General features: G+C 43.3%; 2 protein-coding genes across 10 annotated transcripts in view; one reads left to right on the top strand and one right to left on the bottom strand.

Annotated features, from left to right (window-relative positions):
* Positions 1-1,810: 1,810 nt before the first annotated feature.
* Positions 1,811-17,030, bottom strand: LOC133114270 (DCN1-like protein 3). Of its 9 annotated transcripts, none has more exons than XM_061223511.1 (4): positions 16,946-17,030; positions 7,704-7,779; positions 5,413-5,973; positions 1,811-3,800 (listed from the first exon to the last, which is right to left on the bottom strand). In XM_061223511.1, exons 3-4 carry the CDS (start codon positions 5,850-5,852, stop codon positions 3,293-3,295), a joined length of 948 nt encoding a protein of 315 aa, XP_061079495.1. In that variant the 5' UTR covers positions 5,853-5,973; positions 7,704-7,779; positions 16,946-17,030; the 3' UTR covers positions 1,811-3,292. The 9 variants fall into 9 exon arrangements, with proteins under 9 accessions (XP_061079495.1, XP_061079492.1, XP_061079491.1 ...); XM_061223508.1 differs by having other exon boundaries at positions 5,413-5,976; positions 16,946-17,029; XM_061223507.1 differs by lacking the exon at positions 16,946-17,030 and adding an exon at positions 15,513-15,608 and having other exon boundaries at positions 5,413-5,976.
* Positions 15,174-25,101, top strand: part of LOC133114192 (uncharacterized) — a 53,607-nt gene continuing 43,679 nt past the window's right edge. Inside the window, exons 1-3 of the mRNA XM_061223360.1 lie at positions 15,174-15,981; positions 18,047-18,124; positions 19,672-19,737. Of these exons, the coding sequence (XP_061079344.1) occupies positions 15,859-15,981; positions 18,047-18,124; positions 19,672-19,737 (267 nt within the window). The 5' untranslated portion in view covers positions 15,174-15,858. The remainder of the gene's footprint in view (positions 15,982-18,046; positions 18,125-19,671; positions 19,738-25,101) is intronic.

Raw genomic sequence — 25,101 nt, 5'->3', positions numbered from 1 at the left:
TGGTTTCAATGTATGTTTGTCATTGTTTAAATATATTGCGATATGCTGAATACGATGGGATGTTGATTCCTAAAAAGACATTTTTCGCATTTTTAGCTCGCCGATATAGGCTAAAACTCTGTTCCCCGTCATGCTTTCCGTTTTTTACCGTTCTATTTAAAAAAGAGAATGTTCTATTTTTTTGTGAGAACAAAGTGTATCATCAAATGATTCACCAAAGGATGTAAATGCTGCTTGAAAGAAATGTGATTTTGGCGTGAAAAATTCAGTGGAATTTGTGCTTTGCTGAATTCCTTGGATGTTAAAGGAAACAGACTGAAGAGGTCAGAAAAGCCCATGCGAATGCAAGGTTTTTGTTTATAGTATAAAGTTTTATAGTATAAAAAGGGCTTCATGAAAATCGCAATTGAGCTACAGAATTATCTGAAGAACGAGCAAATTTACCCATAGTGTGATTGTCTAATAACATTTGTTTCATGTTTTCCAGTGTGATCGCAGTTTAGTTTCCTGTAACTTTTTATTTTTGTATATTCATTTTATTCAAGTAATCATCTCAAATGGGTCTAATAAGTGAGCCTTGTGTCCTGTATCTAATGTACAGTTTGTCACTCATGATGACAGCGTGTGTCAGTTCCTTGGTATTTTTGTAATTTAAGAAACAAAAAAACTTTTGAGAAAGTGAGTGAAAATCAAACTTTTAAATGATGTTTAAATGAATGACGCAAGTTTGATTGAAGTGAAACACGATGGGAAAGCTCCTTTAAAGACAGTGCAGTGCGTACACCACCGCTGTAACAGCCATTTACGCTTTTGCCCTGCACCTTGGTCCTGGACCGTTTGGTCTTGAATCTAAATGATTTTTTCCCCATGATTCTTTGGCTTATGTCAAACAAAATGTATATTCCCAATTTCATTTCCGTCTGCCAAATACTCCAACCATTTAAAATGATTTGAAAAACTAATTTTTTGCTTCTTCCATAAATTTAGTCTAATCTTCACCAAATATGATATAGAGTATGCTGGGACTGAACACTGTTTCCTATTCGAAACTGTGTGTCCATGACGGGTCAATTAGTGTTTGTGGGCGAGGCCATTTTTTCTAAGACCGTTGTTACACGTGAACCCTATACCTTGATGCCAAACTTGGCCCACAAATGTAGTCCATGATTCCTCAGTGACAGGCCAATTTTGGCACCACTCGGGCAATAGGTGCAACTATAAAAATCCAGTGTTTAAATTCTTATAACTTGTCAACCTTTTGACTAATAAGGTTGAAATTTAGTATCTTCGATCTCTGTGCAAGTCTCCAACAGGGTTTTCAAAGATCAAAAGATCTTAAAAAAACATGGCCGCCAACAGCCAATCACTTTGGCAGTCGTCCAATCATTATGAAACTCAGTGTGTATGTTTATGTCTTGACTCCATACCAAAATGTCGGCCATTAGGGGACGCTATAGCAGCTATGGAAAATATGCAGGATTTCAAAGAGTGCATCTTTGGCTATGGTTAATGGAAAATCTTAATTTACATCAGTAGATCATACTAACAACTTTGCTTTAAGAAATAATTTTGTTGTAAATTATCAATAGGACCACCGATAGCCTGACTGACTAATGGCCCAGGAACGCTTTAAGATTTTAAAAATCTTTTAAGGTTACTGTCGAAAGAATAGCAGGCATGTCGTCTTCAGAAACAGGAGGGCCTGTTAAATCCTCGTAAAATCCCTGCAACTAAACCTGGGAGAATGCAAGGAAGACAATTTCAAATAATATTTTCTTGTTTCATAACTGAATTCCAATCATTCCAGGAATAGATTAACACCATTTATTTTTTATTATAAACCACTGCATTTTTTTTATTAAAAAGGGGAAACTGGAGAAAAAAAAAAAACGGAATAAAACCAGCATGAATGCTGGACTGCACTTAAATTGTAAACTGCACTTTTTCTGGTTACAGGGTCCCTCAGTTTAAAAAGAAACACACACACACGCACACAATAGTCTTTGCGGTACTGCAGTTCATGATGCTAAAAGGCCTTACAGGACTTATGTGGAAAAAATGGGGGGGGGGGGGGAACAAACCAAAAAAAACCCAACCTGCCGTACTCTGGACTTTGATCCAGTGCACCCCAATGCAGAACCCCCAACCTGCCGTACTCTGGACTTTGATCCAGTGCACCCCATAGCAGAAACCCCAACCTGCCGTACTCTGGACTTTGATCCAGTGCACCCCATTGCAGAAACCCCAACCTGCCGTACTCTGGACTTTGATCCAATGCACCCCATAGCAGAAACCCCAACCTGCCGTACTCTGGACTTTGATCCAGTGCACCCCATAGCAGAACCCCCAACCTGCCGTACTCTGGACTTTGATCCAGTGCACCCCGGGGGGTCAGCACTACGTTAGCTTTAGTTCCAGCAGGTCTGCCATCAAATCCTGGTCAGCGTACAACAACTGGTTTCCCTCCTCTGCCCATAACCTTACAGCGAAACGCTCTGAATTCAGCCACACCGCCTTGTTTTGCAAGTGCAGTTCAACCCAATTCAACCCCGATAACTGCTGGAAAACAATCGCACAAACCGTAAGTTGACATGAATATTTTTGGTGTGTTTTTGAGCTTTTCGTATCACCCTGGAGCTTTTGATTTGTGTGTATGCATATTTTAGGGTCTAAGTGCCGCTTGCAAAATGGTTTTGCACGCAACATGACGTATGTTGTTGCATAATTATCGGATTACGTTGCTAAATGTTAGCACAGAGAGCTGACCACAGGAGGCAGAAGGGGGTTAGGGAATAAAAAAATAAAATAAAATGTGGCCGTTTTAGAAAAACCAGGAAGGGAACGTTAATGAGTGTGGGGCTTTAGCAGCTTGAATGGAACAAAACCTGGCATACAGAGTACCCCAGGACCAGGGGTGGGGGTGGGGGTGGGGGTGGGGGAAGAAATGGTCTACAATGGCTGGCTTGATTTAAAAAGGGACTACACACCTTATACAAATAATAATAATAATAATAATAATTTAAATAAAAGTGCCTACGAAAACAAACAATACCATATTTTGGAGCCCTTTCGTAAAACACAAGGCAAATTAGGGTGCTGGGGAGACATCCCCCCCCCCCCAGTCAACACACTCCCATCGCAAAACCCCTTCTTTTATTTTATAAAAAAAAAAAAGGTCAAATAATCATAACCACAATGATCACACTAGTAGCAACAATAACGTTTAATCTTCATCCGAGCTTTCGCAGACCTGGCTCGTGTAGTTTGTCCCGCCCCGACGCTCCGTAGTGGCTCACGGAGAAGCTCCTTCCCCCTCGGGACCCTGAACGTGCCTCCTCTTCTCCTCCTCCTCCTCCTCCTCCTCCTCCTCCTGCTGCTGCTCCCGTTTCCTGCGCTCCACCTCCCACTCCACGAAGGTGTCGAAGAGGCTGGGCCAGGCCTCGTCCTCGCTGTAGTTGCTGAGGTCGGGCCCCACGGCCTGCGAGAAGTTGAGGAACATGTTCCAGGTGTCGCGCGAGATGCCCCGCACGCCCGACGGGTTCTCCGTCAGGAAGTCCAGCCAGGGCTCCAGGACGGGCGGCGAGTCCTGCGTGAAGACCAGGCGCCAGAGCGCCACGGCGATGTCGCGCTGCAGCGAGCGCTGGCCCTCGTCCCAGTCCAGGCCGAACTGGAAGGTGAAGCGGTACAGGTCGCGGAAGCCGTCCTCCGCCCGCGCCTCCTGGAGCATGCTGGGGAAGCGGGCGTAGATGCCCTCCAGGCTGTCCGCGCGGAGCGCCTTGCAGCCCTCCACAAACTCCCTCCTGCAAGGGGGGGGGGGGAGGAGGAACAGAGAGATGAGGAGAGAATGAGTCCGAAATCATTACATTACATTACATTATTGGCATTTGGCAGACGCTCTTATCCAGAGCGACGTACAGTTGATTAGACTAAGCAGGAGACAATCCTCCCCTGGAGCAATGCAGGGTTAAGGGCCTTGCTCAAGGGCCCAACGGCTGTGCAGATCTTATTGTGGCCACACCGGGATTAGAACCACCGACCTTTGCGTGTCCCAGTCATTTACCTTAACCACTGCGCTACAGGCCACCTATCAAACACTACACACGTATGCCATCATCATACAAACATTTTTACTGTCATTTTAATTGTAAATGAGTCATCTGAGAATAACTTTTCACAATGGGAAAGTTAAACATGTTAGCAGTAACATTAGCTGAGATATGACCCATGGAATATTCAATTTCATTTTTGGCACATTTATACCTGCCCACAAACCAGTGTCACCTGACCCTCCACTCTGAATATGTTGAAGTTACATCCTTAATCAGATTTAATAGAAAGATTTAGCTTTGGAACTTTATGGGTTTGGTTTGTACAACACCTGTCCTAACTTCATATACCTGTAACACCCGATACCGATATGCCGATACCCTAAAACGGAGTCCAATTGCCATTACCAGTATAGCCACTGTGGACTAATTCACTTTTAAAACTCCTCTATACACCCTTGATCAACTTAAAACATTATCGGTTAATAGGGTTTATTGTTTTGGTATCACTATAAATGCTACTTACAAATACAACTATTCAGGGGATTTATTGAAAAGAAGGCATCAAGAAATGACCGTATTACAAAACATTCATACTGTATTTCGCAAGTTTAAACCTATCAATCATCCAATCAGTCATCCTTTATTTATAGAACTCATTTCATACACCTTTGAACAGAAAGTGCTTCACAATAAATTAAAATAAGATAAATAAATGGGCAGAAGCATTAAATATTTTTAAAGAAATACAGTACAAGAGGGAAATACGATGAATAGGAACAATACATTAAAATGAAATAATTTATTTAATTAATCTCTAATATAATCCTAATATACAATATCTAACGTATAACATATAAAGAATGTTAATTGACAAATTTACAATAAAATTTTAAAACCCAATTAACAGATTATTTCATTTTTGTTTAAGGTTACACCCTGATAAAAAAGTGGAATAGTCCATAGTGGCTATACTGGTAACTGCAATCAGACTCTTCCATTGTAGATAATGGGGGTGTTACAGGCTCAGGTATGTAAAATGGCACATTATTTTATACAGCTATGGTTTCGGACACACTAATACTATTTTGACTAAAAAGGGGGGGGGGGGGTGAGCTTTATTGGGACTTTCCAAGTGACAGGCTTGTCTAACATGTCTCGCTGCTCACAGGAAGCAGCACGCAGAGACTTCTGGGTAGGCCGGGTTGGCGCTGGCAGGATACATCACTCAAGACTACAGGAGGGATTTCAGCTTTATTCAACACCCCTCACACACTCACCGCGTAAACTTGCACATGGTGGCTACGCCCCACACACACTCACCGTGTAAACTTGCACATGGTGGCTACGCCCCACACACACTCACCGTGTAAACTTGCACATGGTGGCGGCCTGGAACTTCCAGGCCAGGACCAGCACGCGGAACTCGGCCGGATCCACGCACAGGTCGTCGCAGAAGCGCTCCATGCCCTCCTCCAGGATGGCATCGTCCTCCTCGTCCTTGTAGCAGCCGAAGAGCTCCTCTATGCGCGGCACCGAGAAGCGCTCCCCGTCCCCGGCCGGCGCCTCCTCCCTCCGCGGGTCCTCCGGGCACGGGGCCCGGCCCTCCGCCTCCATCTTCTTGGTGCCGTTGGCCAGCAGGTCCGAGGGGGACTTGGCCTCCTCCTTGTAGACGCCCCCTCCTGCCCCCCCTCCTCCGATCACTCCGCCCTTCTTGCAGTGGGCCTTCCCGGCGGGGTCCTTGTCTCCGCTCTTGCTGCCCAGCGAGGACGACGGGTTCTTGCACTTGGTGACGCACTGGCCCATGTCTCTCCGTCTCTCTCCGTCCCTCGCCACCGCGCCCGCCCGCCGAAACCCGCCGAGCCTCAGGTCTGGACGGCCCGCTGCTGCCGCCCTGCTCCCGCCGCGCGACTCAACATTCCATCTGCTGCTGGGGAGGGGGAAAAATAATAAAATTGGCCCTCGTCCTTATCTTTGGTATACAGGTAGCAGGTCAAATTGTACTTCCCTCTAGGGTCTTTCAGCGAACTTATCCCTGGTTATGGATATGCACTTTGTTGTACGTCGGCTGTGTTGTACGGCTTTTCCTTACAAAGTTATGGACTTTTGGCATTTTGAGCCATGCCATGTTTTTCATTTCGACATCCTGCTAATTTTAAATGTCTCTCCCGGGAAAAAAAAAACATCATCATTATCTCCCAACACAGAAAAATCACTCAATGTTGTGGGAGAAGTCAACACAAATAACCCAGAGGTTTAACTCAACATATGCCAACCTCTGGGATGGATTTCAAACATCATAGCTCAATTCAGTCAGTAGATGAATGTCAATGCGCAACCAGAACATCCATCCAATGCTGAAACGATCCTCAAAGCCAGTTCCACACTTGCATTGATTTGGATGATTCGCAGTGGAAGGATTAAACCACGTTCTTCAACATTCCCTGGCAGACAACAGATGTCGTCTTCTGCTCTTGAGGCTTCAGGTGAGTTGGTGGAGGGATTTGTGTGCTGCCACACCACCACCGACTAGTCAAACGGTCCGTTTCGACATCACGGTGACTAATCAAAGATTGCTTCATGTCAAGTGTGACTCCCCGGCCCAAAACCCACCCACACCATTATCATCACAACACACCTCCCCCTCCTTTCCTTTCCTCTCATGCATTCCCTTCCGTTTATTCACCAGCTCAGCCAGGACCATAAAACTACTAGCTACTATAGAGACCGTCCTACAGTTACCCCATAAGAATTGCTCACTCGCTGGCTATTTTCTCCGCAATCTGGAGACTCATCACTGTACCTTGACTCCTTTGCGAGACTCCCCTAATCTATTGTCACTTGTTTTTCACCCGTCTCTTTCTATCTTTACCCTCTTGTATTTAGTACCTTAATCTAGGACTTTTAAATTTGTATTTGGCTTGGAACAGTAGTTCCTGAGGTTGCAGATGTCTCGGTATGGTAGTTACAGACTTGGCCTATCTACCTTGTGTACTAGACTTATGCTCACGGCTTTACAACCGATCGTATGTGAACTGTACCTTATCTGAGCTGCTTGGTTGTTTGTTTGTTCTATGACCTCGATATGCACCGCGCGCAATGCAACGCGGAGTTACCAGATTTAAAACCGCTATTTAGAGGACAGGAAGCTCGGCTCGTACGAGCTCGGCTGGCCATTTCTGCAACAGGAAGTTCAAGCTGTGTGATTCAAGCCCCGCTTCCTGAAGCCGCCAACGACTCACGGCGACCACAGACAGCCCCCGGCCGCTCCGCTTCCTCTTTCTACCGCCTCGGAGTGGAAAACAACAGCGCATCATCAATCTCCCGAAAACACATTCATCAACCCTGTGACTCGATGACTACACACAGTTACGGCAAAACACCTCCAGGCTTAAGCCTGAATTAACACCACGTGGCACGGTCCTTCTTCAAACTATATCCAAATCAATAGAGTTTGTAAATGTGAAAAGACCCTTTATATACAACGACTTTCTGTATATAATTCATAATCATGTTAGAGTATGTATACAGTAAATAACAATATGAATAAAAATATGTTCACTACTTCACACCGTTCAATACTTCAAATAAGTCGGTCACAACTTGTTTTCACCTTAGTAAGGAACAGCTAACAACTCAAAGACCAAAGGTACTTACAGAAGTGTCTCAGAATGGATGGGTCTGGAGGGCAGGAGGGGTCATCTCTAGCGCAATGTGCCGAACGTCCACGACACTGAAGAACAGAAAGAAGGGCTTGAAGTTCATCTCCTTTCTGCTGAACACATTTCCACAGAATACAGTGCTTTCCAAAGGCCTGATGCAGTCCACTGCTCGAGTCGACATAAACACATAGCATAATATCTGGCAAGGAATCTCAAATTATACAGGTGAATCCATTGAGCAATATAGGCCACGGAGACAAACACAAAGTGCCACACAGTGGTCCATCCATGTACGGCCCAAACCCCCAAATTCTGACTCCATGGTACGGTCCGCTGCTTCCACAACCAGATGAAGCGCCTGTGACCATCCCTGGCACAAGACCACCTGAAAGGAATGGCAAGCAAATGGTCCTGCCAGTCTCACAGCTGAGGGTAACAGCAGAGGTGAGTGTGTTCTCCACCTCCACCCCCCGAAACTCATTATCCATGGGCTGTACATGCTCCGTGAAATCTTCGAAGGCTCCCTCCCCCACCCAGGCAAAGGCTGGTGGACTGAACCACACCCAGGCGCCAGACTCTTACAACAAATAATAAAATATCAGTCTGAATTGGGCAACCGAAGAAGTTACACCAGTCAACCAATCGGCTACATTCTGTTGAGCTTTCCTTGCAAAATGGAGGTTCCCTGTGTGGGAAGGCTATAGGTTTAATTGGGGGACAGTGCAACCAACTTACCTTAGAAATGGGCAATGAAAGACCTTTAAAGAATAACTGCACTTGCTGTGTCAGCCTGGCTCTGCCTTCTACAAATGTTTTCATAAAATGCATTCTGGGGTGGGTAGAGTAGGTTCCATTTAATTCACTTAAAGTATCGTCTAACCAATCAGGTGCCGGAAGTATTCCATTTTGCATTGATCCATAACGGCTGGTATGCCAACTTTGAAAACGAACCGTTAAATTAAACTGACAAATTTGTGGCCGTCGACAATTTTCCAATGGGATATTTGATTGACATATATGATATATACCCTGATGATGTCACGATTCGGGCAACGCAGATCACATTTTTTTTCAAACTTCATATGCAGCAGAACACTCGTTCCCACCAGTTTCTTAAGCCAAAATGATATTACTTCATAAACGTTTAAGTAATGTCATGGATTCAAATGTTTCACTGCAGAAGTAGGCATACAAACACGTTTACAGCAAAAAAAATAAAAATAAATTTTAAAAAAGAAGAAGTCTTTTTGATAGGTTTAAACTTGCGAAATACAGTATGAATGTTTTGTAATACGGTCATTTCTTGATGCCTTCTTTTCAATAAATCCCCTGAATAGTTGTATTTGTAAGTAGCATTTATAGTGATACCAAAACAATAAACCCTATTAACCGATAATGTTTTAAGTTGATCAAGGGTGTATAGAGGAGTTTTAAAAGTGAATTAGTCCACAGTGGCTATACTGGTAATGGCAATTGGACTCCGTTTTAGGGTATCGGCATATCGGTATCGGGTGTTACAGGTATATGAAGTTAGGACAGGTGTTGTACAAACCAAACCCATAAAGAAGTCTAAAGATCGAGTAATTTCCCTTAAACTGACACGAGCCGAGCCGGGAAAAGAGCGAGCCGGTGCTCAGAGCTCCGCAGAGGAGAGGCGGTGCAGGGGGCCAAGGGCGGCCCTGCCGAGGGCGGCCCTGCTGAGTGCTGGCAGCAGCAGAGCGCAAGCGCCCTCAACAGCGGCCGTGTCCTGAACGCGGCGGGCGTGGAGGGAGGAGCAGCGCGCAGCACCGTCCCCCGGCCGAGACTCCGCGTGTGGAACCCGCCTGTCCTCTCCCTGTCCCTGTGGGGACTCCCGCAGTCCAGAGACTTGCAGGCTGGGTTCATCTGAGCGTCTAAATTGCCCCTAGCTGTACTCCTGCCGTTGCCTGGCAAACTCTCCCTCCCCAGCAATGGAAGCAAGGAAAAAGCACAGAGTTGCCTGGGGTCAGTTAATGCTCTGGGTATGTTACCTGGGCAGGATGAGGGGCACTGACAGGACGCTTGCCTTTTTATCTGGCGATTTAAATAAGGGAATAGATGGGTCAATCTGTGACCATCATCCCTGATCGATGAGTTAGCTGTACGCACAGGGTTTTTAAGTGGAGGGGGAAACGCGCTCAGCAGTGACGTGCGATTGGATGCATGGGCTCAGCAGTGACGTACGATTGGATGAACTCACTCAGCAGTGACATCTGATTGGACACCCATTGAATCGATGCCTCCGATACGGCACAGCAGCAGTACCAGCAGCTTTACACCTAATCGGCTACATTCTGTTGAGCTTTCCTTGCAAAATGGAGGTTCCCTGTGTGGGAAGGCTATAGGTTTAATTGGGGGCATTCAATTTGACTATGACTTGTAGGTTTTATCTTCATTCATAACCTAAGTAGGGAAAACCAGGGCATAAACTAACATGGGGCATGTTGAAACATGGGGATTTTGCATGGTTGCATTTGCGCAAGAATGACAGGCTTGTTTTCACCCATGTATTACAACAACCTATGTGTAAGTGGCAGGGCAATTTGAAAACAATGAAGAGTTCATCAAGAGTTGTGTTTTCACACCATGAAAGTAATGTTTTTTCACCAAAGTGTTTTTCCCATTAACTGACAACATGTGAACACTACAGACTCCAAATATATGTAATTTAAATCACTGTCTTGTGGGTTAGTATAGTATAGTATAGTTTCGGCACATGACACTAGCAAGCAGAAACTGTAAGCCTTGCAGCAGTACAACTAGTACAGCCAGGGCACATTGTAACACTGTGTTCCAAGATGCCCCCGCCTATTATAAATGCATCAGCCAAGATAACTTGTAATGTAACGCTGTATATTGTTCAAGAGATCAGCAGTTTCTGAAATACTCAAACTACCCTGTCTGGCAGCAACAATCATTCCATGTTCTAAATTACTGAGATCAAATTTTTTCCCGATTCTGATGGTTGATGGGAACATCTGAAGCTCCTGATCCGTATCTGCATGATTTTATGCATTGTACTGCTACACGATTGGCCGATTAGATAGGCTAATCGCATGGATAAGCAGATGTACAGGTGTTCCTAATGAAGTGCTCAGTGAGTGTATATTTTTTAAATTACGCAAAAACAGTGTTCGGTTGTTCCACTCCCCGCTTTCATTTCATATTTTTCTAAAATGAAGAGAAACCTACTGTTTAGTGACCGTTACGTTTTTATTTATTATCATTTACGTATATTATCACTATTCGTTTAATTGTGATGGGGCTTCATTCGCTGGAATCTATCATGGAATCTATCATGAAATCTGGATAGGTTGGAGGGAAAAAATAATTGTGTTGAAGTTTTCAAGGCCGGCAGTTTTATTCAAACAGCCGGACAGGACCGGCGTAATTCCCATAGAACATGTTGGGGCAAGATTTGCTGAAGAGGTAGCTATGCTGCAACACCACGGGGTGCCAGTCTTTCATCCGGAATCAATATTCTAATAAAACATTTAATATTGATCAACCGTAAATTAAAATTAAAATATTAAAATATAATATATCAATACAGTTAAATGTAGCATTGTCATGCTGACCGTGATCATGGCTTGTGCCTTTACTTTATCAAAGTTACGTTCTTGGACCACATTTGCGAGAGATTGAATACGGAAATCTGTCTCCAGAATGATCTTATATGACAAAACATCAGGGAGTTGTTTGTTCAAACTTAATTTGATACGACGGGGGGGGGGGGGGGGGATCAAACCCATAACACATTCTGGTACACCAGCGCAACACATCCATCCATATAAAGAGAAAGAATCTGCTTACGAGGTAGGAGTTCTAGGAGTTGGCCCACCGACACAGTAAGTTAGCTATTTCACAAGGCATTTCGCATCAGCTTTCCACAGCAATAATCGTTTCGCTTCAACGGGGAATAGCGTTCACTTGTTAAAATGTCACCGTATGATGGTGTGAAAATGTATTAGAATAAACATTTGACGTACATGGATGTTCCAGCAATATTGAAGTGATGCATGCCATCTCCATACAGTTCATGTGTGTTTCAATCTCGATTTCTAAATATGATTAATTCAGTTAAGTTCGAGTAAATAGCCAACAGCTGTAAGCGCCGAAAATGCAGAACAAACAACACAAGTTAGTTCGATTTTATAATAACTGAAGCTGGCAGTGTGCGTCTTCGTTAGCGTTCTTAGCGATAGTAACTAGTAAGAACAATAGCTTGGGGCGCAAAAGAGCGATTATACCAGTCAACTGGCGAGACAGTTAAAACTGAAAATAAAAACCCCGTGAATAGAATCATTAACAGAGTTTCAAAGCATAACTGGCATAAACAAACTCTACAGAATCTTGGAGAATAAAAAAAGTAACCAAATGTGAAACAAAGACATCATACTTATGTTCCAACATTCTTACCTTTTAAAATGATGGAGTTATTGTTGCAGAATAGACGGTCATTGCGTCCTAAGCGTAAACTCGCAGGTTGGGCAACAAAAACAGCCACAGCACAGACATAAAATACCTAGCCAGCTAACAAACTAGCCAGCTAGCTAGCTTTCGCGATAGCTAGCTTAAGCAATAAACTAGACCCCTCTTTATGAAATGTCAGTTGCGCACCACTTCTGCCGTCGATTATAGCGCCTAAACCTTACCGTGATTTGTGTTGTCAGTATAATAAGTTGGACTGACCTGGACGTCAATAATGAGTTTCTTTATGCTTTCTCTCTCTTTCTGTACCTTTCTATTTAGTGGACATTACTGAGAATTTGCCCTGCGTCACTTCCGGCATCGCGTCCACAGCTGCCAGCTCATAACGTCATCAGCGGCAGTCGTCATTAACAAAGCGACAAGTGGAATTTCTCAGAAATAGAAGATTTTCGAGAAATTCAACTTGTTTGGTAAAAAATAGCAACATTAACAAATGTGACATTAACACTTGTAATAGTAAAAGGTAGCAACATTAACAAATTAAACAGTGTGCAATGAAATGGCCAGGCCTATTTATGATTATTTATACTGCACCTGGGCCTATCTGTCTATGCAGAGGCATTGTTTGCTTCTTAATCCCCAGTGGGGTTTCCAATAAGCAACATTAAGGCATACATTTCTATTTTGCTTCGGTGATAAGACATAATTTGTATCCACATTCTAAAATAAGTAGTGATTTTACTTCCTTACTAGCTATATATCACTTGTATTTTTATCACAAAACTGGGGTCTCACCTATTTGCTATAATGTTACATGTGTATTTGTGTTACAATTGATTTTCATGAATTTTGTTTTCAAAAATTTGTTATCAATATTGCTATTTCATCACAAAATCACTCAGATTACCAGGTGACTGGTTTGATCCCCGGTGTTGCCACAATAAGATCCACAAAGCCGTTGGGCCCTTGAGCAAGGCCCTTTACCCTGCATTGCTCCAGGGGAGGATTGTCTCCTGCTTGGGTCCAGATCATTTATAACATCAAGAATTATATATATATATATATATATATATATATATATATATATATATATATATATAGGAGCATACTAATGCAAACTAATTAGTAGATTGCATCATTTTTCCAATTCACCGCACATCAAACCTCTGCATATATATATATATATATATATATATATATATATATATATATATATATATATATATATATATATATGCAGAGGTTTGATGTGCGGTGAATTGGAAAAATGATGCAATCTACTAATTAGTTTGCATTAGTATGCTCCTCATGAGGCAAGCATCACTGGACCATATAGGAAGTTCATTTTTGCCTCTAAAAGAGAAGCAATCCAGTTTCATCAACATGAAAATAAACATTTAATAAATTGATAATTTGCTCCAGTAAAATTCCAAATTTTGAACGACAAGTTCATAATAGCAATGGTGAGTGGACAATGTTATTCGCAAAATGGCTATATTTCCATTAGTTTCAATACTGACTGAGCACTTTATCGTATATTGTCCAAATGCCCTTCTTGCAAACACTGAGAACAGACGCATCTGAGAAATCAAACAGGCGGCGAACTAAATCTTTGATTCAGCTTCCTATAGGCTATTTAACAAACTGTGATGGCTCTTCTCTACTTCACTCGAATTTCTGTTGCGTATTTTCGTAATCACAACCCTCACTCACAAAATCCGCAGACACTTCACTACTGGTGTGCGCCGCAACCACTAAACGTGTGGTATTTTCACCTGACAAGCCATGCATTATTATCACTTCACTGCCACGGGAGGGCGACAAATCATTCGCATTAATTTGCCTTGCATGGTCCGATAGTGAGCTACGAAAGCGTAACCAGGCAATGCCTTTAAACATCAGCACCCGCTTAATGTGAAAACAAATACTGACAAATCAAATTTTATATTTATTCCTTCAGATTTAATTGAAAGCGGAAAACCACAACTGAAACGCTAAGGGCTGTGGTATGAAACTAACATCCCACTTATGATGTGCACTTTATTGCGCGTCACTGAATAAGAGCGTCTGCTAAATGACTAATGTATTACAGCCTATTTTCATATACCCTACATATAAATCAGCACATATAAAAGTCCAAATAAAAGTATTTCGTGACAACGATGCTGTAAAACATGGCTTCTCAACTAGTCAACTACACCATTTTGACACTGAAAATTAACATCAACAACCCCCTGAACCAACCCTCTCCCCGTCATGTTTGCTCAGAAGTTTTATCTAGGATAGCCCATTTTGCGGGCAGTAGCGTAAACACCAAACGTCCAAGACTATATTTGATAAGCAACCTAAAGTCGTGTGTTTACTAATAATTTGCATATGCAGTGATGTAAAAACTAAAAGCATCATCGTCGAGATGATAAATGTCCGATCTGCTTAAACCTCTCCAAACGAACAGTGGGTGTGTCACTTAAGTGTCACCAACATTAATTAAAATAGATGTTTAGTAAACGTGTCGACGTCGATATCTATCGACTGTTAATGCATCTATGTAAATGCATAACCCAGATAGCGGCATGGTAACACATCCTCTTGGGAAACCAAAGTAAACGCACGTCGTACGAGTCTTGAGAAAGATTTAATATAGAAATAGTCGAGGTTGAAAAGCTGTACGAGCTCCAGAAAAAGTTGTTGCGTATTTATTTAATTTGGATGATGGAACAGTCGTCTCCTTGTATATCTCTCAGGTGTAATTCCAGCCTTGGAAGACCATAAACACACAACAGCGCTACATATTTAAGGTGGACCAGAAATTTCGAAAGTTAATCGGCTAACCTGCACATTCGTGAGCGCGTGGGTGCTAACGGGTACAAGACAGAATTAGGAATACTGAAATGAATAGAGATTTAAACACATACAAAATGAAGATTCATGCATTAATGCTGGTGCTTTCGTACCGCACCACACCGTGGTGTAAGCTACCTTTAAAGTTGACTTGAAGTAACAAAAACATGTAACGTTAGGGTAGCCTAGCAGGACATCCCATGTGAGTTACGGAAATACATTTTCTGTTTTGAATAATTCGATTTTTCAGCAGTGGATTGCACGTAAAAAAAACTTTAAAAAAACGCGATTGCTTGCGCACTAGCTCCATTGAAGGACGCTTCCAGAACCTTTTGACCGGCTGAAGTGTCACCTGTGCATTTTAGTCTGCGTGTTGTGTTTCGCCCGAGAGAACATGGAAAGGCATGGCACGCGAGTACAACACAAGCGTGAGGGGAGTTTTGCCACCGACATCATCTAACAACAAAAAACTTCACTTCCCAGGCAAAGGAAATAAGTAAACAACTCCAGTTACCAGCTAGATCACGGAGCCACGGTTGCAAGCAGAACGAATTCGGGGACGGTTACAGGCTTCAGTTGGATTTTTTAATTGCATTGCTCGCTCCTTAGATAGAAAGTCGCCTTTTCTAATGGTTTCTCTCTGGATTTGTGCTGCGTTCGTATTATTTCCTCGCCAGCAGAACACCTGGAAAAGAGCACCGTAGCCTATATGCTTACGAAGCACATGGTTACATGATGGGAACCGCCAACATTGGAAGCATCTTAGCGGTTTGGAAACTACTTTTACTAACTTGAATTTTCTGTGATAGTTATCAACGGTGACAATCTACTGGCTTTTCATCATTACAAAAACATTCCCAATGATGTCCTCCCAAGACAATGCTTGTCGGAAGTTTCAAGCCAATATTTTCAACAAAAGTAAATGTCAGAATTGTTTTAAACCCAGAGAGTCTCATTTCTTGAACGCCGAAGATTTAAGCCAGGTAAATGTGTATGTTGACGTTTGAACTTTTAGGACGTCTTATAGACATGAATGAAGGGCAATCTCGTTTAAATGTATGGATCTACATAAGCATTTAATGGACTCACTTGAATGTGGGTCAGTGTTAAAGATGACATTTTGCTTGTTTCTCGCTTGTGTGCGAATTCGCTATTTCAGTCGCTTGGTCGCAGGCTTGATTATTTATTTATTTATTTATTTATTTTTGCATTATGTGACCCTGCACTTAATTGAAATAATGGATATTATTCTAGGCCTGATGTTAGCCACTGAAACGGCGCATAATTAGTAGTTTTTGAGAGTAAGCCCAACAAACAGGCATTGTTGGGCGACTGGGTGGCATCGGAGCATTGTCTTGTGCTAATATGTTCTAGATTTTTAAAGATTAAGTATACAGGCTAAGGACTACAATTATACGGGTTAAATACATTACTAGCAACTGGATTATTTTATTAAACTGAATTAATGAATATGGGCGTTATAGGCCTACCAATTATAATGGTTTCAGTGACGCATTAATGCAGACACTGCAACTTGACCTGTATTGTAGGCTATAGACTGGATACATAAGCAGACCCACTGCCGACAGGATGAACAAATGGATATCTCCTGTTTGTTTAATTTACTGACAAAGAAAGTTTGACAGGAAAAGTAAAGTCAGTGGCGCAGAACTCTGCGTGCCGATATTTGCTCCAACCAATTAGTTTGAGCTTTTTGGCCGCTCTGTATGCTGGTTTACTACTTTCCTTGAGCACGAAATCTTTAGGATGCACTTGCAGTCCACGACTGCAGCTGGTGTTGAAACAAATGCCAGATCAAGATATGATTTGAGCTAATTAAATACTTAAGAGCAGGAATTGGTGCACAATTCTGAAATGGATTGACCCTTGTTATGCAACCCTGGTCTAAATTAACCATGTTTGTGGCAGCACCGTCATGTTGTTTACCGTAGTAGAGAGCTGACTCCTCTGAAGTAGAAAGAGGAGTGGTTCGCATACGGTTGTAAAAAAGACTTTCGATTGCTCATGCTCACGTCCCCCAAAACAAACTTCCCTGGACTAGTTACCTTATGATGGCTGTTACGGATGTGACGTTTCCACCCAAGCATTGCACAATTAAATATATTTCTGCGGGCTTTCTTTGAGTTTAACAGAGGCTAATTATTTGGATTCATATCATAGATTGAAAGTGCTCAGGGCACTGGGTAATTGTTCTGAAAGGGAAAATGCGGTGGCAACATACACTGCCTGGCCACACTATAATATTTTGTTGGACTGCCTTTAGCTTTGATTACGGCGCGCATTCGCCATGGCATTGTTTCGACAACCTTGTGCAACATCACAACATTTATTTTCGACCAGAGTTGCATTACACTTTTGGCCAAGATCTTGTATTGAGGACGGGAGAGTCAAACCACTCCGTGAAGTCTTCTCCAGCACATCCCCAAGGCTTTCAATGGGGTTAAGGTCAGGGCTCTGTGGTGGCCAATTCATGTGTGCAAATGATTCCTCATGCGCCCTGAACCACTCATTCACAATTTGAGCCTGACGAATTCTGGCATTGTCGTCCTGGAATATGCCCGTGCCATCAGGGAAGAAAAAAAATCCATTGATGGGACAACCTGGTCATTTAATACATTCTGGTCCTCAGCTGACTTCATTTTATTGCCACATAATGTTGCTGAGCCAAGATCTGACCAATTGAAGCAACCCCAAATCATAATGCTGTTCATGTTTAGAGGATGGATCCAGTGATTTCAGAAATTTCAGGAATTGGCCATCTCAGGGCTAGCGGGGATATTTGGATGAAGCTCATCAGGGAACATGACAAGGGCCTTAATATAGAGTGTCTTACTGACTGCCAGCTTCAACCAGTGTGAATACATTGCTCTTCATAACAAGCTTGTCTTTTTTTATTTATTATTGACTTCCATTACTCTGCTGAATTGGAGACTGGAAAAACTGAGGAACGTTGGTTATTATGGAGCCTTTTTTCTCCATTATTAAGAATCTTTAATGTGGTTCGTGTTTTCCTGTCATTTACTTTAGGCAAAACCCATATATGGAGGTTGGCTGCTTCTGGCTCCTGAAGGAACTAACTTTGACAATCCTGGGTTCAGATCTCGGGTAAGTTAAATGTATTTTGACTGACGGTTAGTTCAACCAGGTTGATAAATCTGAATGATTTATGACCGAACTGCAGGCAACCGTGACCGTGTTACTGTAACACTCAAAATCACGCTGAACTGATTCATGCTTCAATACAGGGGAGGGCTTCTTTAGGGCGGGGGAGCCCGGTAACCTGCCACGGAGGGCCGGGAGTATGCACGCTTTCATTCCAACCAAGTACTACACCAGCTCCACTTAGTTCCATCCTCTCTGGTTGAGTGTGTTCATTAGTGAAATCGTCTGGTGTAGTTACAGGCAGGAATGAAAACCTGCATGCTATCGACCCCTCCATGGCTCATGATTGGCCACACCTGCTTTAGAGGGTGGGAAAGATGCCCTGACGTTTCAGACCTTTCAGACGGTCTGTTAATTCCATAGAGGGTCTCACACGAAGCACCTTCAGGTGAACGCGCAGTGTTGTTTTAAGGAATTGGCCTTTACAATGTTCCTGTTTGTCAGTGTGAAGTTTAGGATTAGTGTTTGTCGGTGTCCCTTAAGGCTCTGTTCTAGTGCATGTATATTCTCTATGGTCTGGTATGTGTTAAGGCTTTGTTTTAGGGCATGGATATTCTCTATGGTCTGGTATCTGTCAAGATTCTGTTCTAGGGCATGGTTTTGCTCTATGGTCTGGTATCTGTTAGGCTCTGTTTTAGGGCATGGATATCCTGATTTTAGGTTGAAAACGAAAGCCAGCACACGCTGCATCTCTCCAGGACCAGGGTTGGCCACCCCTGCCCTAAAACATTCCGTGTGCGAGGGATGCTGCTGAATGGAGGAAATCGGCCAAGGGAGGAGACCTATTTGCTGACACTAGCCTTACTCCTCTACACTAAAATGGCTGCTGTTGAACTGGCCCGGAGTACCATCTTTGTAGAAGCTGTGACTGGAGACCGTCGACAGAACTCCTCACTTTAAGAGACCGTCGCCATCATCGTGTTATTTTCCATTTTCCATCCCTGTAGGTTAAAATATGATTGTTTTCTAAGCCAGACATAGGGAGCTCCCTAAATGTTTAATAGCCCTCCTGCAGATAGTGTTTCCCTGGGCCCGGTGGAGGAGCCTCCATTCAGGCTCCCTGCTGCCTGAGCACAAAGCACTTCCTCATATGTTATTAATGGCCGCCCTGGGTAACTGGGGGTTAGAAATGTAACACCAGTGCATATCGCTGCATAAAACAAGGAAAAGATGGTAACAGGTCACTGAACGAGCAGGAAAATCAGTGTCCTGCAGAATCATCCAAACGTCCTCTGACTTGCCGATCCTGTACCTGTAAATGCACGCATTTTAAAATGAAAACGCATGTCTATTTATAATTCAAAAAATAGATACTGTCCCAAAAGTGTCCCGCCTAATCAACTGCTGTTCTACATGTGGATTGTGGATTTGGTCACCCTAGTTGAGATGTAAAGGCGATCTGATTGGCCTTGTAAAGATCTGAAGGGATCTGATTGGTCATGTCGTAATGCGACATCATCTGATTGGTCTTGTTTTTGTTTCCCGCGCAGAAGTGGCAGAGACGGTTCTTCATCCTGTACGAGCATGGATTATTGCACTATGCGCTCGATGAGATGGTAAGTGCTAAATTAGTGTGTTTTCCTGCTGTTAAATCATTTGTTTACAGCTGTGTGTGTGTGTGTGTGTGTGTGTGTGAGTGAGTTCCTTTCTTTGTCATAGCGCCCTTGTGTAATATTCAAACATTGATAATTTACAGCGTTTTGAGCATTGCTGCCTTTGTTTACAAAGAGTCAACACTAGAGATGAGGGCAGAATGTAGGTCTGGGGGCTGTGTGTGGAACCCCGGATCCTCTGGGCGCTTCGTACACACGCTTCAGACCCCAACACTAGAGATGAGGGCAGAATGTAAGTCTGGGGGCTGTGTGTGGAACCCCGGATCCTCTGGGCGCTTCGTACGCACGCTTCAGACCCCAACACTAGAGATGAGGGCAGAATGTAAGTCTGGGGGCTGTGTGTGGAACCCCGGATCCTCTGGGCGCTTCGTACGCACGCTTCAGACCCGCGGCCGTGCTGCATTCTGGGTATTCTGAGGCAGTGGGAGTCCCATGACTCTCCTAATGCCTCAAATCAAAGCTTTGAACCATGTTTGCTGTCACTTTGGAGAAACCAATTTAAGGGTTATTATTAGTGGTTTTCCCTCAAGGAGCGCTGTTGTGTGAGGCTTTCTATTTCGCAGTATGAATCCGAATTCTCTCACAAATAGTGCATGAATTTATACTTACAGCTGGTTTGGCATTGGTACTGTTCTAGTGAGGTACTACGCCGGAGTGTAATATGTTCATTAGGGGAGGCATTGTGTTGGAAATGTTCTGGTCACGGCATACCTAGCCTACTTAAGGTGATATGGTGAGGTTACTGCACAAGCTGACCCCAGGATTAAGAAAAAGCAGACAGAGTGCTGTTTTCCGCTACATTCAAATAGCGATAGCAGCCCACCGCTACAAGCTTCTCACAACCGCTGCAAGCAATTGAATTATGCTCTATTGTTTTTACCTTCGAATTCACCAGAAATGGTCATCTCACAACTGTTTTATTTTATTTATTAGGTGTCAAGCTCCAGTCCTGGAGGGCCGCAGTGTCTGCTGGTTTTTGGTGTGTTTCAGCACGAGAGATGCATTTCAAAGTCTTTAATTGGCTAAAGTGTCCACACGCCTTGTTCTCTAGGCCTTAATTGGCTGCTGATTGAAAGGAAACCACAAATACCAGCAGACACTGCAGCCCTCCAGGACTGGAGTTGGACACCTCTGTTTTAGAGGGTATGCAGTTCTTTGGGTCCATTTTGACCTTGCCAATATTCACATCCTTGTTCTCAACCCAACTTTATTCTGAGTTGTGTATGGACTTGTTGGAGCGTTATTGCATTGGTAGTTCAAAGCTAATGTGTTCTGCATAGTTACATGGATTATATGTTAAAGTTTAAATATAATTAGAAAGCCATCTCTAATGTTCCTAATAATACATTCACGTAATGAATGGCAGCTGAGCCTTGCCACTGCTGCAGAAGTAATGTGTGGTGGGAACACTGGACTGTGTTTCTAGTAGCTGCCAGATGGAAAATGTAAGACGCTAAATTATGCATCATGTTGTTTTTCACAAAGTGTCAGGCAGAAGTGTCATCATTAACAAGAGGTAAACGGGTAAACGACTTGTTTGAGGAATGTATCGTGATTCCCCCAGATCTGTCTCCTGCCGAAAAGAGTGTTTCCAGTGTCTGTCTTTCACCTGCTGCAATATGGCACTTTACATTCTACAGGTAAAAATAAAATGCCAAAATAAGGAAAACCACCATCACATCCTGTCGAGGAATTATTGAGTTATATAGGATATATATCAGGATATTTTGCAAACTCCTCTACACTTATGGGCTTTTCATGATGCCTTTTGATTGATATTAGCGGTTGGTTGATTTAGTGTTGCAGTGTTTAAGTATTGCATGGACTTCACGGTATAAGAGTATGTGCTTCCTACAACAGTTGCCCCTATGGTGAGTTTGTCTCTACCTCAGAGGTCTGTGCCAACATCTCTTGTACCGCTGTAAAACATTCCCCATCATCCACCCCACCTTCTCTGTCACTGAGATCTTCTGACCCTTAGCCAAAACAATGGGCAACTCGGACTGCCAAGAATTTTAATGTGAATGCTATTATAGGGAAGATAATACATTTTACATTTACATTTTAGTCATTTGGCAGACGCTTTTAATCCAAAGCGACTTACAAGTGCATAGGTTCTACCATAAGTCAGAGCATCACATCCAGAAACTAGCAAAATACACAGGAAATGCTGTTCTAAACATAGTTGTCATCAGAAGTGCATTTTTTTAATTTTTTTTTGGGGGGGGTTAGACAAGGATAGGGATATCAGAAAGGAGGGGCAGGGGAAATCAGGAGGGAGGACTAAGGTAGAGTTTGAAAAGGTGGGTTTTGAGTCTGCGTCGAAATAGGGGGAGGGATTCTGCTGTTCTGACAGTGGTAGGCAAGTCATTCCACCACTGAGGAACCAGAACGGAAAACAGGCGTGAACGTGCAGCTCGACCGCCAGGTGCACGTAGAGAGGGAACCGTAAGGCGACCAGAGCTGGCAGACCGGAGTGGTCTAGCTGGGGAGTAGGGAGTGATCAGGGATTGTATGTAAGGTGGGGCAGTCCCCTTAGCAGCCTGAAATGCCAACACTAGGGTCTTGAAACGGATGCGTGCGGCAATAGGAAGCCAGTGGAGGCCAATGAGAAGCGGAGTGACATGAGCCGACCTGGGCTGACTGGTGATCAGGCGGGCTGCAGCATTCTGGACCAGCTGGAGGGGCTTGATGGCACACGCTGGGAGACCGGCTAGGAGGGAGTTGCAGTAATCCAGGCGGGAAATGACGAGCACCTGGACTAGGAGCTGGGTGGCTTTCTCAGTCAGGAGATGACAGATACGGCGTATATTATACAGAAAGAACCTGCAGGTTCTGGCAGTGGAGGATACTTGCGGAGCCAGGGTGAGGCAGTTATCAAGAGTCACCCCAAGATTCTTTGCCGTACGGGAGGAGGAAACTACGAAGTCCTCAACAGTCAATGAGAGGTCGATTGACGGAGAGGATTTAGCAGGGATGTAGAGAAGCTCAGTTTTGGCAAGGTTGAGCTTCAGGTGATGGGAAGTCATCCACGCAGAGATATCAGCCAAAGTAATAATAGCTGAATTAACTCCCATATGTCCCAATAATTAAAATTGTTATTTTGCTGATGCTTTTAACCAAAGCGACAGTTGATTAGACTAAGCAGGGAGCATTAAGGGGTTAAGGGCCTTGCTCAAGGGCCCTGTTCAACGGCTGTGTGGATCTTATCGTGGCTAAACTGAGGCTTAAACCACCAACCTTCCAGACCCCAGTCAAGCACCTTCACCACTGGGTTACAGACTGCCCTGTCCTGAGTGCTATCTGCTTGCACACTCATTACATCAATCTTTACGGATGCATTTTAGCACTTTCAGAATGGTGAGAGTGAGAGTGTATCAGAAGGTAAATGCTTGGCACACCTCTATGGGGAACTGCACTCTGAAAGACATGAACTGTAAATTGCATGTGCTCAATCCATCCTAGGTATCTACATTAATACTAATGTAGGTCTGCCGTTCCTTTCGGAATTCCTGGGACAAATTAATTGCCTTGCTGAAAATAGAGAGGTCTCTCTAATTAACTTGTCTCCGTGGGGATATTTTGAGATTATTCTGGATTGCCATTGTTCATTTGGGAAGGATGTTTGCTGAAACCACTGATTCTAAAGTGCACAGATTCTAACGCTGTGTGGAGTCACATATCACATAACATAAGCCTGCAGATCTTGTGGTTCCTCAGAACCAGGACTGATGAACCCTACACTAGACCGTAATATGATAAAAATGTTTTGGTTTTGACTCGTTGGTGGATGAATGAAATAATGGGTTGCGATTGAATTGTTAATGATTGACAGCATTCAGAGTCAGTGTAATCTGACAGCTGCTGTTTCCACACCCTCTGTGTGCCTTGGTATGTAGATGGGGCTTTTTATTGCACTGTAACAGTAGCCTTTGACCCTTGAACTTAAGACCAGCCTGTCGTCGGTCTCCCAGCGATTGTGTCCCGTCTAGCACGTCTACATCCTCACTTTTACTGCTTTGTTTGAAACTTTTTTCCTTCAAACTATTTTGTTCATGATTACAATTCCTTTTCTGCTTTATTTATAAATCTGGTTTTGATTGGTTTAAGAGGAAGCTAAAGAAGGTCCCCTATTATGCTATTTTATGCAATTTTATGTTATTACACAAGGTTTGTCAGACAGATAAAGGTTTTTAAGGGAAACCATTTTTAAATATGTTTTTAAAAAATGTATAAATCCAGTGAGTTTCTTACCCTTCCAGCTGAATAAGCCGTTTGGGTGTGCATTGCATGATTTTTTAAAGAAAAGATATTATTACTATTATTATTATTTTTTAAACACACTCACTGTTTGGTTATCTGGCTGGGAATTATATGACTGACCCTCCCATCTCCTGCCCAACCTTATGCTCTAGAAGAAACAAACAAACACTGTGTAAATCGACCAGGGACCCGGAAGGTTGGTTGTTTAAGCCTCTAGTGGATAAGATCCGCACTGCTGTTGGGCAAGTTGCATGGTTAAAAGGGTTCGGCAGGAGCCAAACTGGAGGCAATTTTGAACTGACTATTACAAAAATGTATCATGCCCCTCTGCACAATCAATGTCAGAACTTGATAAGCTTTCATTTCTAAGATGTGGGACAGTATCTGGGACTTTAGCATGACTATGTCTACCCATGCTGTGCGTTAGCATATACAGATAAGATATTCTGTTTAATATGAGACCTATATTCCGTAATTCCAAATTGCAAGTTTTTATCCATTCATAAGAACGTAATCTAAATAGGTTCGCTAAAGGGAGGGATGTGATTGGCTGTTGAGAGAGGGCTCGGTGACCTTTCCTGTGGTGATTGGCTGAGGGGTATGATTGCACATACATTTGACCACGTGGGCAGAATTAACTTGCTGTATGATGCACATTATGCATGTTTATGTGATCCAGACACTGTTCTGTGGCTGAGGGTCCCTGAGGACCCAATGCAAGTCTCAGGCTTAGATTGTCTGTCTTGTTTTAGCCAGCCATTGGCTTATTCTTCATTTTGGTTTAAAATTGTGTGTGTGTGTGTGTGTGTGTGTGTGTGTGTGTTGGGTTTGTGTGAAGGGCAAAGAATCATGAGTGAGAAAATCAGAGAATGCTATCCGTTAAGTCGGAATGAGTGTGGGTGTAGAGTGAGGGCTATGGGGTGTGGCGTTTGGGTGTGGGGTACGGTGTGCGGCGTGGTGGGGTTTGGCGTTTGGTGTGGCATGGCGTGGGGGTGTGTGTGTGGACTGTGGGGCACAGAGCACTGCCATGACCCAGAGCACTTT

This window comes from Conger conger, chromosome 16 (genome assembly GCF_963514075.1).
Source record: "Conger conger chromosome 16, fConCon1.1, whole genome shotgun sequence".
NCBI classification, from domain to species: domain Eukaryota; kingdom Metazoa; phylum Chordata; class Actinopteri; order Anguilliformes; family Congridae; genus Conger; species Conger conger.
The sequence above is the reverse complement of the archived record's forward strand: the minus strand, read 5'-3'. Positions and strand labels throughout refer to the sequence as shown.